Raw genomic sequence first — 14,210 nt, forward strand, 5'->3', positions numbered from 1 at the left:
TCTCTCTGCCCAGTGTGATCTCTCTCTCTGCCCAGTGTGCTCTCTCTCTCTGCCCAGTGTGCTCTCTGCCCAGTGTGCTCTCTCTCTCTGCCCAGTGTGCTCTCTCTCTCTCTGTGCCCAGTGTGCTCTCTCTCTGCCCAGTGTGCTCTCTCTCTCTCTGTGCCCAGTGTGCTCTCTGCCCAGTGTGCTCTCTTCCCAGTGTGCTCTCTCTCTCTGTGCCCAGTGTGCTTTCTGCCCAGTGTGCTGTCTCTCTCTCTGTGCCCAGTGTGCCCTCTGCCCATTGTGCTCTCTCTCTCTGTGCCCAGTGTGCTCTCTGCCCAGTGTGCTCTCTCTCTCTCTCTACCCAGTGTGCTCTCTCTCTGTGCCCAGTGTGCTCTCTCTCTGTGCCCAGTGTGCTCTCTTCCCAGTGTGCTCTCTCTCTCTGTGCCCAGTGTGCTCTCTGCCCAGTGTGCTGTATCTCTCTGCCCAGTGTGCTCTCTCTCTCTGTGCCCAGTGTGCTCTCTACCCAGTGTGCTCTCTCTCTCTGTGCCCAGTGTGCTCTCTGCCCAGTGTGCTCTCTCTCTGCCCAGTGTGCGCTCTCTCTCTCTGTGCCCAGTGTGCTCTCTGCCCAGTGTGCTCTCTCTCTGTGCCCAGTGTGCTCTCTGCCCAGTGTGCTCTCTCTCTCTGCCCAGTGTGCTCTCTCTCTCTCTGTGCCCAGTGTGCTCTCTGCCCAGTGTGCTCTCTCTCTCTCTGTGCCCAGTGTGCTCTGCCCAGTGTGCTCTCTCTCTGTGCCCAGTGTGCTCTCTTCCCAGTGTGCTCTCTCTCTCTGTGCCCAGTGTGCTCTCTGCCCAGTGTGCTGTCTCTCTCTCTGTGTCCAGTGTGCCCTCTGCCCATTGTGCTCTCTCTCTCTCTCTGTGCCCAGTGTGCTCTCTGCCCAGTGTGCTGTATCTCTCTGCCCAGTGTGCTCTCTCTCTCTGTGCCCAGTGTGCTCTCTCTCTCTGTGCCCAGTGTGCTCTCTGCCCAGTGTGCTCTCTCTCTCTGCCCAGTGTGCGCTCTCTCTCTCTCTGTGCCCAGTGTGCTCTCTGCCCAGTGTGCTCTCTCTCTCTCTGTGCCCAGTGTGCTCTGCCCAGTGTGCTCTCTCTCTGTCCCCAGTGTGCTCTCTCTCTCTGTGCCCAGTGTGCTCTCTTCCCAGTGTGCTCTCTCTCTCTGTGCCCAGTGTGCTCTCTGCACAGTGTGCTGTCTCTCTCTCTGTGCCCAGTGTGCCCTCTGCCCATTGTGCTCTCTCTCTCTGTGCCCAGTGTGCTCTCTGCCCAGTGTGCTCTCTCTGTGCCCAGTGTGCCCTCTGCCCATTGTGCTCTCTCTCTCTGTGCCCAGTGTGCTCTCTGCCCAGTGTGCTCTCTCTCTCTGCCCAGTGTGCTCTCTCTCTCTGCCCAGTGTGCTCTCTCTCTCTGCCCAGTGTGCTCTCTCTCTGCCCAGTGTGCTCTCTCTCTCTCTGTGCCCAGTGTGCTCTCTGCCCAGTGTGCTGTCTCTCTCTCTGTGCCCAGTGTGCTCTCTGCCCATTGTGCTCTCTCTCTCTCTCTGTGCCCAGTGTGCTCTCTGCCCATTGTGCTCTCTCTCTCTCTCTCTCTCTGCCCAGTGTGCTCTCTGCCCAGTGTGCTCTCTCTCTCTGCCCAGTGTGCTCTCTCTCTCTGCCCAGTGTGCTCTCTCTCTCTGCCCAGTGTGCTCTCTGCCCAGTGTGCTCTCTCTCTCTGCCCAGTGTGCTCTCTCTCTCTCTGTGCCCAGTGTGCTCTCTCTCTGCCCAGTGTGCTCTCTCTCTCTCTCTCTCTGTGCCCAGTGTGCTCTCTGCCCAGTGTGCTCTCTTCCCAGTGTGCTCTCTCTCTCTGTGCCCAGTGTGCTTTCTGCCCAGTGTGCTGTCTCTCTCTCTGTGCCCAGTGTGCCCTCTGCCCATTGTGCTCTCTCTCTCTGTGCCCAGTGTGCTCTCTGCCCAGTGTGCTCTCTCTCTCTCTACCCAGTGTGCTCTCTCTCTGTGCCCAGTGTGCTCTCTCTCTGTGCCCAGTGTGCTCTCTTCCCAGTGTGCTCTCTCTCTCTCTGTGCCCAGTGTGCTCTCTGCCCAGTGTGCTGTATCTCTCTGCCCAGTGTGCTCTCTCTCTCTGTGCCCAGTGTGCTTTCTACCCAGTGTGCTCTCTCTCTCTGTGCCCAGTGTGCTCTCTGCCCAGTGTGCTCTCTCTGTGCCCAGTGTGCGCTCTCTCTCTCTGTGCCCAGTGTGCTCTCTGCCCAGTGTGCTCTCTCTCTGTGCCCAGTGTGCTCTGCCCAGTGTGTGCTCTCTCTCTCTCTGTGCCCAGTGTGCTCTCTCTCTGTGCCCAGTGTGCTCTCTTCCCAGTGTGCTCTCTGCCCAGTGTGCTGTCTCTCTCTCTCTGTGCCCACTGTGCCCTCTGCCCATTGTGCTCTCTCTCTCTCTGTGCCCAGTGTGCTCTCTGCCCAGTGTGCTGTATCTCTCTGCCCAGTGTGCTCTCTCTCTCTGTGCCCAGTGTGCTCTCTACCCAGTGTGCTCTCTCTCTCTCTGTGCCCAGTGTGCTCTCTGCCCAGTGTGCTCTCTCTCTCTGCCCAGTGTGCGCTCTCTCTCTCTCTGTGCCCAGTGTGCTCTCTGCCCAGTGTGCTCTCTCTCTCTCTGTGCCCAGTGTGCTCTGCCCAGTGTGCTCTCTGTGCCCAGTGTGCTCTCTCTCTCTGTGCCCAGTGTGCTCTCTTCCCAGTGTGCTCTCTCTCTCTGTGCCCAGTGTGCTCTCTGCCCAGTGTGCTGTCTCTCTCTCTGTGCCAAGTGTGCCCTCTGCCCATTGTGCTCTCTCTCTCTGTGCCCAGTGTGCTCTCTGCCCAGTGTGCTCTCTCTCTCTACCCAGTGTGCTCTCTCTCTCTGTGCCCAGTGTGCTCTCTGCCCAGTGTGCTCTCTCTCTCTGCCCAGTGTGCTCTCTCTCTCTCTGTGCCCAGTGTGCTCTCTGCCCAGTGTGCTCTCTCTCTCTCTCTGTGCCCAGTGTGCTCTCTGCCCATTGTGCTCTCTCTCTCTCTGCCCAGTGTGCTCTCTGCCCAGTGTGCTCTCTCTCTGCCCAGTGTGCTCTCTCTCTCTGCCCAGTGTGATCTCTCTCTCTGCCCAGTGTGCTCTCTCTCTCTGCCCAGTGTGCTCTCTGCCCAGTGTGCTCTCTGCCCAGTGTGCTCTCTCTCTCTCTGCCCAGTGTGCTCTCTCTCTCTGTGCCCAGTGTGCTCTCTGCCCAGTGTGCTCTCTCTCTCTCTGCCCAGTGTGCTCTCTCTCTCTCTCTGTGCCCAGTGTGCTCTCTGCCCAGTGTGCTCTCTCTCTCTGCCCAGTGTGCTCTCTCTCTCTGTGCCCAGTGTGCTCTCTGCCCAGTGTGCTCTCTCTCTCTGTGCCCAGTGTGCTCTCTCTGTGTGCCCAGTGTGCTCTCTCTCTCTGTGCCCCTTGTCTACATAGTAATTGCAGAGCAGTGCCGCCGTCACAGCACACAGCCCGCAGCACAGCTCCATCCCATAGATTCTCGGCCAGTGCACTCCCCCCTGCAGGCGCCGCCGGACGCCTTTCCCGGGGCAGCTGGTTACGCTCCGCCCTATCAGGCCCCTGCTTCTCTTAGCTGCGGCTCAGTGAGGCGTTTACTTGTGTTGTCATGGAGACCCAGGAACAGCGTTCCGTCTCCTAGGAGACCGAGCTGAGGCTGAGCGTCCTGTGTACGAGGCGACGGCTCCGCTGCAGACATGGCCGGTAAAAAGAAGGACATTATCCTGCAGGTGAGAGCCGGTGGAGGCGCCTCCCGGGGCCGGTGTCAGGGTGAGAGCGAATCGGTGCGTGAGGGATCATGTATCTGACTGCAGTCTGCCAGAAAGCTGCAGGGGAGTAGGGGTTTGTTCACACCACATCTTTACCAGGAGGGAACGTCAGGAAACGCCAATATTTTTTCCTGTTTGTTTATTGTTATAGGTTCCTCAGCACATTTTAGACATTTTTGATCCTTCTCTTTGCCCTGTATTATAAAGCACAGATCGTCTTTTCATGGAAAACGCCAAAGAATCGGTCCCATCATTTATATTAACCACTTTGCACCTTTGGAAATATTAAAAGACGCTCAAAAACCTGATCACATGACCTGCAAGGTTCACACATAGGTGCCCATTGTATGACACTGTTCACACATAGGTGCCCATTATATGGCGCTGTTCACACATAGGTGCTCATTATATGGCGCTGTTCACACATAGGTGCCCATTGTATGACACTGTTCACACATAGGTGCCCATTATATAGTGCTGTTCACACATAGGTGCCCATTATATGGCGCTGTTCACACATAGGTGCCCATTATATAGTGCTGTTTACACATAGGTGCCCATTATATAGTGCTGTTTACACATAGGTGCCCATTATATAGTGCTGTTTACACATAGGTGCCCATTATATGGTGCTGTTCACACATAGGTGCCCATTATATGGTGCTGTTCACACATAGGTGCCCATTATATGGTGCTGTTCACACATAGGTGCCCATTATATGGCGCTGTTCACACATAGGTGCCCATTATATGGCGCTGTTCACACATAGGTGCCCATTATATGGTGCTGTTTACACATAGGTGCCCATTATATGGCGCTGTTCACACATAGGTGCCCATTATATGGCGCTGTTCACACATAGGTGCCCATTATATGGCGCTGTTCACACATAGGTGCCCATTATATGGCGCTGTTCACACATAGGTGCCCATTATATGGCGCTGTTTACACATAGGTGCCCATTATATGGCGCTGTTTACACATAGGTGCCCATTATATGGCGCTGTTCACACATAGGTGCCCATTATATGGCGCTGTTTACACATAGGTGCCCATTATATGGCGCTGTTTACACATAGGTGCCCATTATATGGTGCTGTTCACACATAGGTGCCCATTATATGGTGCTGTTCACACATAGGTGCCCATTATATGGTGCTGTTCACACATAGGTGCCCATTATATAGCGCTGTTCACACATAGGTGCCCATTATATGGTGCTGTTCACACATAGGTGCTGTCACGCTTCCCGGGTCCTCACCCCCGCTCCCCGGCTCACCTGCCACGCTCCCCGCTCTCCAGCCACCGGATCCCGTCCGTCCCAGGGTCCCTGGACCCCGATCCCGGCGCCCGACAGCTTCCCTGGACCTGGCCGGCTCCCCTGCGTCCTCCTCGCAGCCTCCTTCCCTGGCTTCTGGCACTCGGGCGGCGCGCATGCGCATTAGGGCGCGCGCGCGGTCACTGACCCTTTCTTAAAGGGCCAGCGTCCATTAACAGGAAATGAGGTTGCACAGGTACAGGGTATATAGGGGGTCATTGTCCAAGGGGGCGGGGCCTGATCTTCGTGTTCCCTGAGCTAGGAGTCAGGTCTCCTGGTGTTTATGTGCCTATACTCACCTATCTCTCTTTGTAGAGCCGTACCTGCCGCGCCATCCAGTCTGCCGTGTCCTGAACCCCGCACGCTGTCCGTCTGCCAACTGACAGTCCGTACCATCTCGGATCCCTGCGGTGACCCGTCATCCCGCTCCAGAGGTTCCGGACCCCGCCTACTATCATCTCGGCTTCCGAACCTGAGCTACGTCACCAGTACCACCATCTGTGACTCCGTGGTCCCAGGGACTCCTCCGCTGCCCTCACTTGCACGGACTGTTCTGCCGCCCTTCAGTGCTTCAGCTGCCGGACTCCTTACCACCATCTTAGAGTCCGGTCCAGTGGATCCACCTCCTGGGTCTACCCGACCGCCCGGCCGTGACAGTAAGATCAGGCCATGGATCCCGCTGCAGCACTATTGGCCCTGCAAGAGGAACTCCAACGCCAGCGTGAAGTCCAGACCCGCATGCTGCAATTTATGACCTCCGTGGACACCCGCCTGTACACGTTACAAGCTTCCATGACGCCTGCGGCACCCAGGTCCTCCAATGGACAATCCACGGCTCCCGCACCAGTGGCAGCCTCGTCGGGTGCTTCCCAACTCCGGTTGGCTTCACCACCTCGTTATGCTGGAGATCCCAAGACCTGCAGGGGCTTCATTAACCAGTGTTCCCTTCATTTCACGCAGCTGCCACATCTGTTCGCCTCTGACCAAGCCAAGGTCGCCTTTATAATGTCTCACCTGGAGGGCGAGGCGCTGGCGTGGATGAACCCCTTGTGGGAAAAGGAGGACCCTATGACCAAGGATCTTCAAGAGTTCCTGCAGGCCTTTCGCAGCACTTTTGACGAGCCGGGACGCGCCTCTGCGTCTGCTTCATCCCTTCTCCGCTTGCGTCAAGGAACACTGACGGTGGGCCAATACGCCATTCGTTTCCGCACGTTGGCTTCAGAACTCAGCTGGAATAATGAGGCCCTAACAGCCGCCTTCTGGGAGGGTCTCTCAAGCCGCATCAAAGACGAGTTGGCGGGCCGTGACGTGCCCTCCACCCTAGATGCCCTGATTGCCCTAGCAACTCGAGTAGACATCCGTTTTCAGGAGCGCTCCAAAGAGCTGTCTCGGGAGAGACGTCCAGTCCGGCATCCCTCTCCTCCACAGAAGACCTCCGTACCTCAGTCTTCTACCGCTGGGATTCCCGTCCACGAGCCCATGCAGATTGACCGGATACGGCAGTCCGAACAACGACGAGCAGAGCGGCTCGCTAAGGGCCTCTGCTTTTACTGTGGTGAGGACACACACCTCCTCCGTTCCTGTCCGGAAAGGCCGGGAAACTCCAAAGCCTAGGGTTGGTAGGAGAGGCCACCCTAGGTGCTGGGACTCTCTCTGATCCGGTCACATGGACCGTGCAAGTGACAACGGGAGAGACGCGGTTCACGGCTGAGGCCTACCTCGATTCCGGGGCAGCAGGCAATTTCATCCAGCAAGCCACCGTGGACAAATACCAAGTGCCTGTTATTCCACTCAACAAGCCCCTGGTGATTGCCTCTGTAGATGGGAGACCCCTTTCTGACACCATCTCCTGGACCACCAGGCCGGTTGAACTGCGGATCGGTGCTCTTCACACCGAGACCATCGCCTTCTACGTCCTCCCTCACATGTCCCATCAGATCCTGCTGGGTCTTCCATGGTTACGGGCCCACGAACCATCAGTCAGCTGGGGTACAGGCGACATCACCCGCTGGGGTTCTTCGTGTCATGAGAGATGTCTAAAATCCACACAACCCATCCGACAACCTCTGGTTCCTGAGAACCTACCGGGGCTGCCCTCGGCCTATTGGACCTTTGCGGATGTCTTTGATAAAAAGGAATCCGAGGTACTGCCGCCACATCGTCCATACGATTGTGCCATCGACCTGCTCCCTGGAACAACGCCACCACGAGGACGGATATATCCTTTATCTCCAGCCGAAACAAGGGCTATGTCTGCTTACATCTCAGAGAGCCTGGCAAGGGGATTCATTCGGAGGTCCTCCTCTCCTGCTGGAGCAGGTTTCTTCTTTGTCAAGAAAAAAGAGGGCGATTTACGCCCCTGCATCGACTACCGGGGTCTGAATCAGATCACAGTCAAAAACAAGTACCCTCTGCCGCTCATCCCCGAATTGTTTGACCGACTTAGGGGGGCTCGTGTGTTCACCAAGCTGGACCTTCGGGGTGCTTACAATCTGGTGCGCATCCGCTCTGGTGACGAATGGAAGACCGCGTTCAATACGCGCGATGGACATTATGAGTACTGCGTGATGCCCTTCGGCCTGTGTAATGCTCCTGCCGTCTTCCAAGAACTGGTGAACGACGTGTTCCGAGACCTCCTCTACACCTGTGTGGTAGTATATCTAGATGACATCCTTGTCTTCTCTCCGGACCTCTCAACCCACAGAGAGCACGTACAGCTGGTTCTACGAAGATTGAGAGAGAATCGCCTGTACGCAAAGTATGAGAAGTGTGTCTTTGAGCAGTCTACACTCCCCTTTTTGGGGTACGTCATCTCTGAGACTGGACTGCAGATGGATCCCAAGAAGGTCTCCGCCATTCTCAACTGGCCTCCCCCTTCTGGACTGAAAGCAATCCAACGCTTCCTGGGATTCGCCAACTACTACCGCCAATTCATCCCTCACTTCTCTGCTCTGACTGCTCCACTTTCCGCTTTGACTAAGAAAGAGGCAAATCCAAAGGACTGGTCGCCTGCGGCCGACGCCGCGTTTGGCTCATTGAAGCGAGCTTTTGCTTCCTCTCCTGTACTCCACCGTCCGGAGTTAAACCGCCAGTTCACCTTGGAGGTGGATGCCTCCTCCTCAGGAGCCGGAGCAGTGCTCATGCAGAAATCCTCCTCCGGGAAGATGGTGACTTGCGGATTCTTCTCCAAGGGCTTCTCAGCGTCTGAACGCAACTACACCATCGGGGACCGAGAGCTCTTGGCAGTCAAACTGGCACTGGAGGAATGGCGCTACCTCCTGGAAGGTGCAGTGTATCCCGTGATAATTTACACTGACCACAAGAACTTGGAATACCTGCGGTCCGCTCAGCGACTGAACCCACGGCAAGCCAGGTGGTCTTTATTCTTTGCCAGGTTTGACTTTCAGCTTCACTTCCGACCCGCGGACAAGAATGTACGCGCTGATGCCTTGTCCAGGTCTTTCATGCCCATGGAGCAGGAGGAAGCGACTACCCAACCCATCATCTGTCCTAGCAACATCGTTCCGGTGGCCCCTGTCACTCTAGCCCAGATACCGCCCGGGAAGACCTATGTCTCTGAGACCGACAGGCAAAAAGTGTTACACTGGGGTCATGCATCAAAAACAGCCGGCCATGCAGGCCAGAAGAGAACATGGGGTGCGATTGTACGCCATTACTGGTGGCCATCCCTTCGCACGGACGTCGCTGCTTTTGTCTCTGCCTGCTCCTCCTGTGCCAGGAACAAGACGCCCAACCACTTGCCCCATGGCCGTCTTCTGCCTCTGCCGATACCCTCAGTCCCGTGGCAACACATAGCTATGGACTTTATTACGGACTTGCCATTATCCTCCGGGCACACAGTCATATGGGTCGTGGTTGATCGATTCTCCAAAATGGCTCATTTCGTCCCTATGGCTGGACTGCCCTCAGCTCAGGAACTCGCGGAAGCCTATATACATCACATCTTTCGCTTGCATGGCTTTCCATCCCACATCGTGTCCGACAGAGGAACCCAGTTCACCTCCCGCTTCTGGAGGGCTCTATGCAAACATCTGGGAGTGACTCTGGACTTTTCCTCTGCTTACCATCCTCAGTCTAATGGCCAAGTGGAGAGGGTCAATCAAATCTTGACCTCATACCTACGTCACTATGTCAACGCCCATCACGACGACTGGTCCTCGCTTCTGCCTTGGGCTGAATTCGCCCATAACCACCACGTCAGTGAGTCATCCTCCAAATCACCCTTCCATGTTGTTTACGGACTTCAGCCCGCCGTCCCGCTGCCTATATCCCCTTCATCGGATGTCCCGGCTGCTGATACTGCTGTCCGTGACTTTGCTACCATTTGGGACTCTGTCAAGGCGTCCCTTGGGCGCGCTTCCCAGCGGATGAAGAAACACGCTGACAAGAGACGTCTGGATCCTCCGTGTTTCTCTCCTGGTGACCTGGTCTGGCTTGCTTCCCAGTACATCCGATTGAAGATACCGTCCTACAAGCTGGGTCCTCGCTACATCGGGCCGTTTAAGGTCCTCCGCAAGATCAATGAGGTATCCTACAAGCTACAGCTCCCGGCCACGATGAGGATACCCAACTCATTCCACGTCTCCCTGCTCAAGCCGGTTGTCCTTGGTCCTTTCTCCGCTGCTGCCAGTCCGGCTCCTCCACCTATTGCCGATGATGACATCTATGCGGTAAGGGATATCGTGGCCATGAAGACCGTACGAGGTCGGCAGTTCTTCCTGGTGGACTGGGAGGGGTATGGTCCTGAGGATAGGTCTTGGGAGCCCAGGGAGAACGTGGGCACTCCTCTTATCCGTGCCTTCATGTCCCGGTTGCGGGGAGGGGGGCGTGGGGGGGGGGGGTACTGTCACGCTTCCCGGGTCCTCACCCCCGCTCCCCGGCTCACCTGCCACGCTCCCCGCTCTCCAGCCACCGGATCCCGTCCGTCCCAGGGTCCCTGGACCCCGATCCCGGCGCCCGACAGCTTCCCTGGACCTGGCCGGCTCCCCTGCGTCCTCCTCGCAGCCTCCTTCCCTGGCTTCTGGCACTCGGGCGGCGCGCATGCGCATTAGGGCGCGCGCGCGGTCACTGACCCTTTCTTAAAGGGCCAGCGTCCATTAACAGGAAATGAGGTTGCACAGGTACAGGGTATATAGGGGGTCATTGTCCAAGGGGGCGGGGCCTGATCTTCGTGTTCCCTGAGCTAGGAGTCAGGTCTCCTGGTGTTTATGTGCCTATACTCACCTATCTCTCTTTGTAGAGCCGTACCTGCCGCGCCATCCAGTCTGCCGTGTCCTGAACCCCGCACGCTGTCCGTCTGCCAACTGACAGTCCGTACCATCTCGGATCCCTGCGGTGACCCGTCATCCCGCTCCAGAGGTTCCGGACCCCGCCTACTATCATCTCGGCTTCCGAACCTGAGCTACGTCACCAGTACCACCATCTGTGACTCCGTGGTCCCAGGGACTCCTCCGCTGCCCTCACTTGCACGGACTGTTCTGCCGCCCTTCAGTGCTTCAGCTGCCGGACTCCTTACCACCATCTTAGAGTCCGGTCCAGTGGATCCACCTCCTGGGTCTACCCGACCGCCCGGCCGTGACAGGTGCCCATTATATAGCGCTGTTCACACATAGGTGCCCATTATATGGTGCTGTTCACACATAGGTGCCCATTATATGGCGCTGTTCACACATAGGTGCCCATTATATGGCGCTGTTCACACATAGGTGCCCATTATATGGCGCTGTTTACACATAGGTGCCCATTATATGGCGCTGTTTACACATAGGTGCCCATTATATGGTGCTGTTCACACATAGGTGCCCATTATATGGCGCTGTTCACACATAGGTGCCCATTATATGGCGCTGTTCACACATAGGTGCCCATTATATGGCGCTGTTCACATTTTTGTGATTATTTACAGACTATACACAAACCAATGAATATCGGTCAGGGATCAGAGTCACCCTTGCAGATAAATGTGTCTCCGGTGTGTGTCATCAGAGCGCTGTCCGATTTTTACTGTTTGATGTCCAGGAATTGTTTGGAATTATTATTGTTATTGAATACAAGAAAAACTGTCACCCTGATAGTAAAATGGACACATGAAAGCAAAGTGCCTGAAAATCAGACCCACCACACTGATCAAACATGGTCAGTATATCCCATAGACAAAAACAGAACCCAACAAAACGACATCTGTGAGTCCATCCGCTGTTTGGGCCCCGATCACTGAGCGTGGGGCGACGGAGACCGCCAAGAGCAGCTGAGCTACGTTATTTCCGTACATTCCATAGAAATGAATGGGGTATGAGAAATAAAATCATAGCATGCTGTGAGTGGCAGCGTATATTGGATGGAGCGCCCCATACAAGTCTATGGTAGCGAGTGAAACATCAGACTGCACTGATGACATCTGAGTGCAGCGCGATATACACAGAGATAGACAATGGAGAAGATGGAGAAATTAATCTCTCCCTCTTCTCCACACCTGGGACCCGATCTGATGTCCGTCTTCCCTTACCTGAAAATCTATAGATTGTCAATCTCTCTTAGCAGCACTTTGCACACTACGACATCGCAAGCCGATGCTGCGATGCCGAGCGCGATATTCCCCGCCCCCGTCGCAGCAGCGATATCTTGTCATAGCTGCCGTAGCGAACATTATCGCTACGGCAGATTCACATGGACTCACCTTGCCCTGCGACGTCGATCTGGCCGGCAACCCGCCTCCTTATTAAGGGGGCGGGTCGTGCGGCGTCATAGCGACGTCACATGGTAGGCGGCCAATAGATGCGGAGATGAGCGTGATGCAAACATCCCGCCCACCTCTGTCCTTCCGCATAGCCGGCGTGAGCTGCAGGACGCAGGTAGGAGATGTTCCTCGCTCCTGCGGCTTCATACACAGCGATGTCTGCTGCCGCAGGAACGAGGAACAACATCGTACCTGTCGCAGTCACGTAATTATGGAATTCCCAGACGCTGCACCGATGATACGATTAAGGCGATTTTGCGCTCGTTAATCGTATCATCTAGGATTTACACACTACGATGTCGAGTGCGACGCCGGAAGTGCGTCACTTTCGACATGACCCCTCCGACATCGCACCTGCGATGTCATAGTGTGCAAAGTGCCCCTAAGGCCCCCTTCACACGTCCATGAAAAAAACTAACCGTTTTTTTCACGGACGTATAAAAGGGGTGGTTTGCTCCACGTGTGCCGTGTTTGTGGTACATGCGTGTTCTCCGTGCGTTATACGCAGTAACACACGGAGAACGGAAAGTCCCGCCTTACCTGATTCATCCGGAGCTGTCTGTGGTGCTGAATGACAGTGTCCGGCACAGGCCACGCTGCTTCCGGCCCCCAGTGAAGAAGATGCGTTATTCAAATTCACTGGGTGTCGGATGCAGGTGACAGCCGTGGCAGAGACTGCAGGGATGGAGAAGGTGAGTATGTGTCTTTTTATTTTTTCAATGACACGTGTGTTTCTCCGGCGCGTGTCACACGGGACTGCATCCACACTACATCCGTGTGGTATGGATGCGGGCCGTGTGACACCCGTGCTGCCAGAGAAAAACTGACATGCCTCCATATGGGGCACATGGGCACACGTTTGCTCCACACCGATGGCCGAACACGTGCGTGCACATAAACCCATTGATTTTAATGGGCATACGTGTGTCCGTGTCTCCGGTACATACGGGAACAGACCTAGCACGTACCGGAGGCACGTGCATGTGAAGGAGGCCTAAGGAGGTGCGAAGAGCTCCAGGAGATCGGACCTGATCACAAACTATTCTTGCCAGCATAATCTGATGACACATCTCATTAAAATAATGTTACATTTATAGTCTCAATTAGTATTTTCGGACACATTTAGCACAAGTGGACGTCAAAACCATGAATGTGATCATATTGTCTTATTGTCTATATTTGCAATTTTCAGATAGTCGTAAATAATCAAGAACATTGGGAGGAGGTTCTGTCAACCAAAGGAATAATAGGTAAGATGGGGAGATCGTGTTTATTATTTTCAGGGTATGAAACAGTAAACTTAGATTTTTACTTTAAAGGGGTTGTCTGCCCTTAAGGTACAAGTCTGCACTCTGTGCTGTGAGGATCCACAGCGCTGCGAAGGGGCACCCAAATGTGCCCACAAGTATGTGATATGTACAGTGTGTCCATCCATATCCTGTCCACCGCCATTAACTTGAGAACGGCGGCAGCTATAGGCATAGAAGTGGTGTCTAGGTATAGTAAAGTATTCATGCGCTACGCAATGAAACCACCTATAGCGCCACCTGGTGGAAAACAACGGAGTTAGCATTTTTATCTTGGAAAACGGAACGAGATAGAGAAAAAAAGTGAATTACAAAGTTGTAGGGCATCATCAATACAATACGAATCGACACCTTGCATACAGAAATGCTATGATAAGAATGTGTAAAACTCACAAGGCTGTGGAAGTGAAGCGATACCGCATGGCTACTTTACTATACCTAGACACCACTTCTATGCCTATAGGTGCCGCCGTTCTCAAGTTAATGGCGGTGGACAGGATATGGGTGGACACACTGTATACACACAGCCACATTCCAACTAGTCGTATCCAGCCTTGCTCAGTTCACTTGCATTGAGTGAGGCCGCGCACGTCTAGTTGACACATGACTGCATGTTAGCAAATGGCATATTTGTAGTCATGCCCCCACCTGCTCCCGGTGCTGGCTCCAGAGAATCCTGACAGTGTGGAGTGAGCACACTGTGAGGATTCATAAGTCTGCTGGCACATAGAGCAATAGAAGTGAGTGCTGGCGATATTTGCCCTGTTTTTGATAGAGTGTGTATACTTACACATTGAGGCCAGACAACCCTTTTAAAGTGTACCTCTACTTTTGAAGAATAAATTATAGTGCAGGACTGAGTAAGATAGCCAAATTATTGTTTCTCCAGGTACACATTACATTTGCCATATTACAGGCTGTATTTTTTTATGCTGTGTCCATTTTATGTATAAGACAAAAATAGAAAGACACCAGGAGCAATCACTAAGATCAGGCTTAGATTTCACTGCTCGTACAGAACAA

General features: G+C 54.5%; 1 protein-coding gene across 2 annotated transcripts in view; it reads left to right on the forward strand.

Moving 5' to 3' along the window:
• The first annotated feature begins 3,668 nt into the window (after positions 1 to 3,668).
• The window catches only part of NME9 (NME/NM23 family member 9), a 109,535-nt gene continuing 98,993 nt past the window's right edge, over positions 3,669 to 14,210 (forward strand). For both annotated transcript variants that reach the window (XM_075317600.1, XM_075317601.1), the window contains exons 1-2: positions 3,669 to 3,765; positions 13,073 to 13,130. In XM_075317600.1, the coding sequence (XP_075173715.1) occupies positions 3,733 to 3,765; positions 13,073 to 13,130 (91 nt within the window). In that variant the 5' untranslated portion in view covers positions 3,669 to 3,732. The remainder of the gene's footprint in view (positions 3,766 to 13,072; positions 13,131 to 14,210) is intronic.

The sequence above is a fragment of the Anomaloglossus baeobatrachus genome, chromosome 7, assembly GCF_048569485.1.
Source record: "Anomaloglossus baeobatrachus isolate aAnoBae1 chromosome 7, aAnoBae1.hap1, whole genome shotgun sequence".
Lineage (NCBI taxonomy): Eukaryota > Metazoa > Chordata > Amphibia > Anura > Aromobatidae > Anomaloglossus > Anomaloglossus baeobatrachus.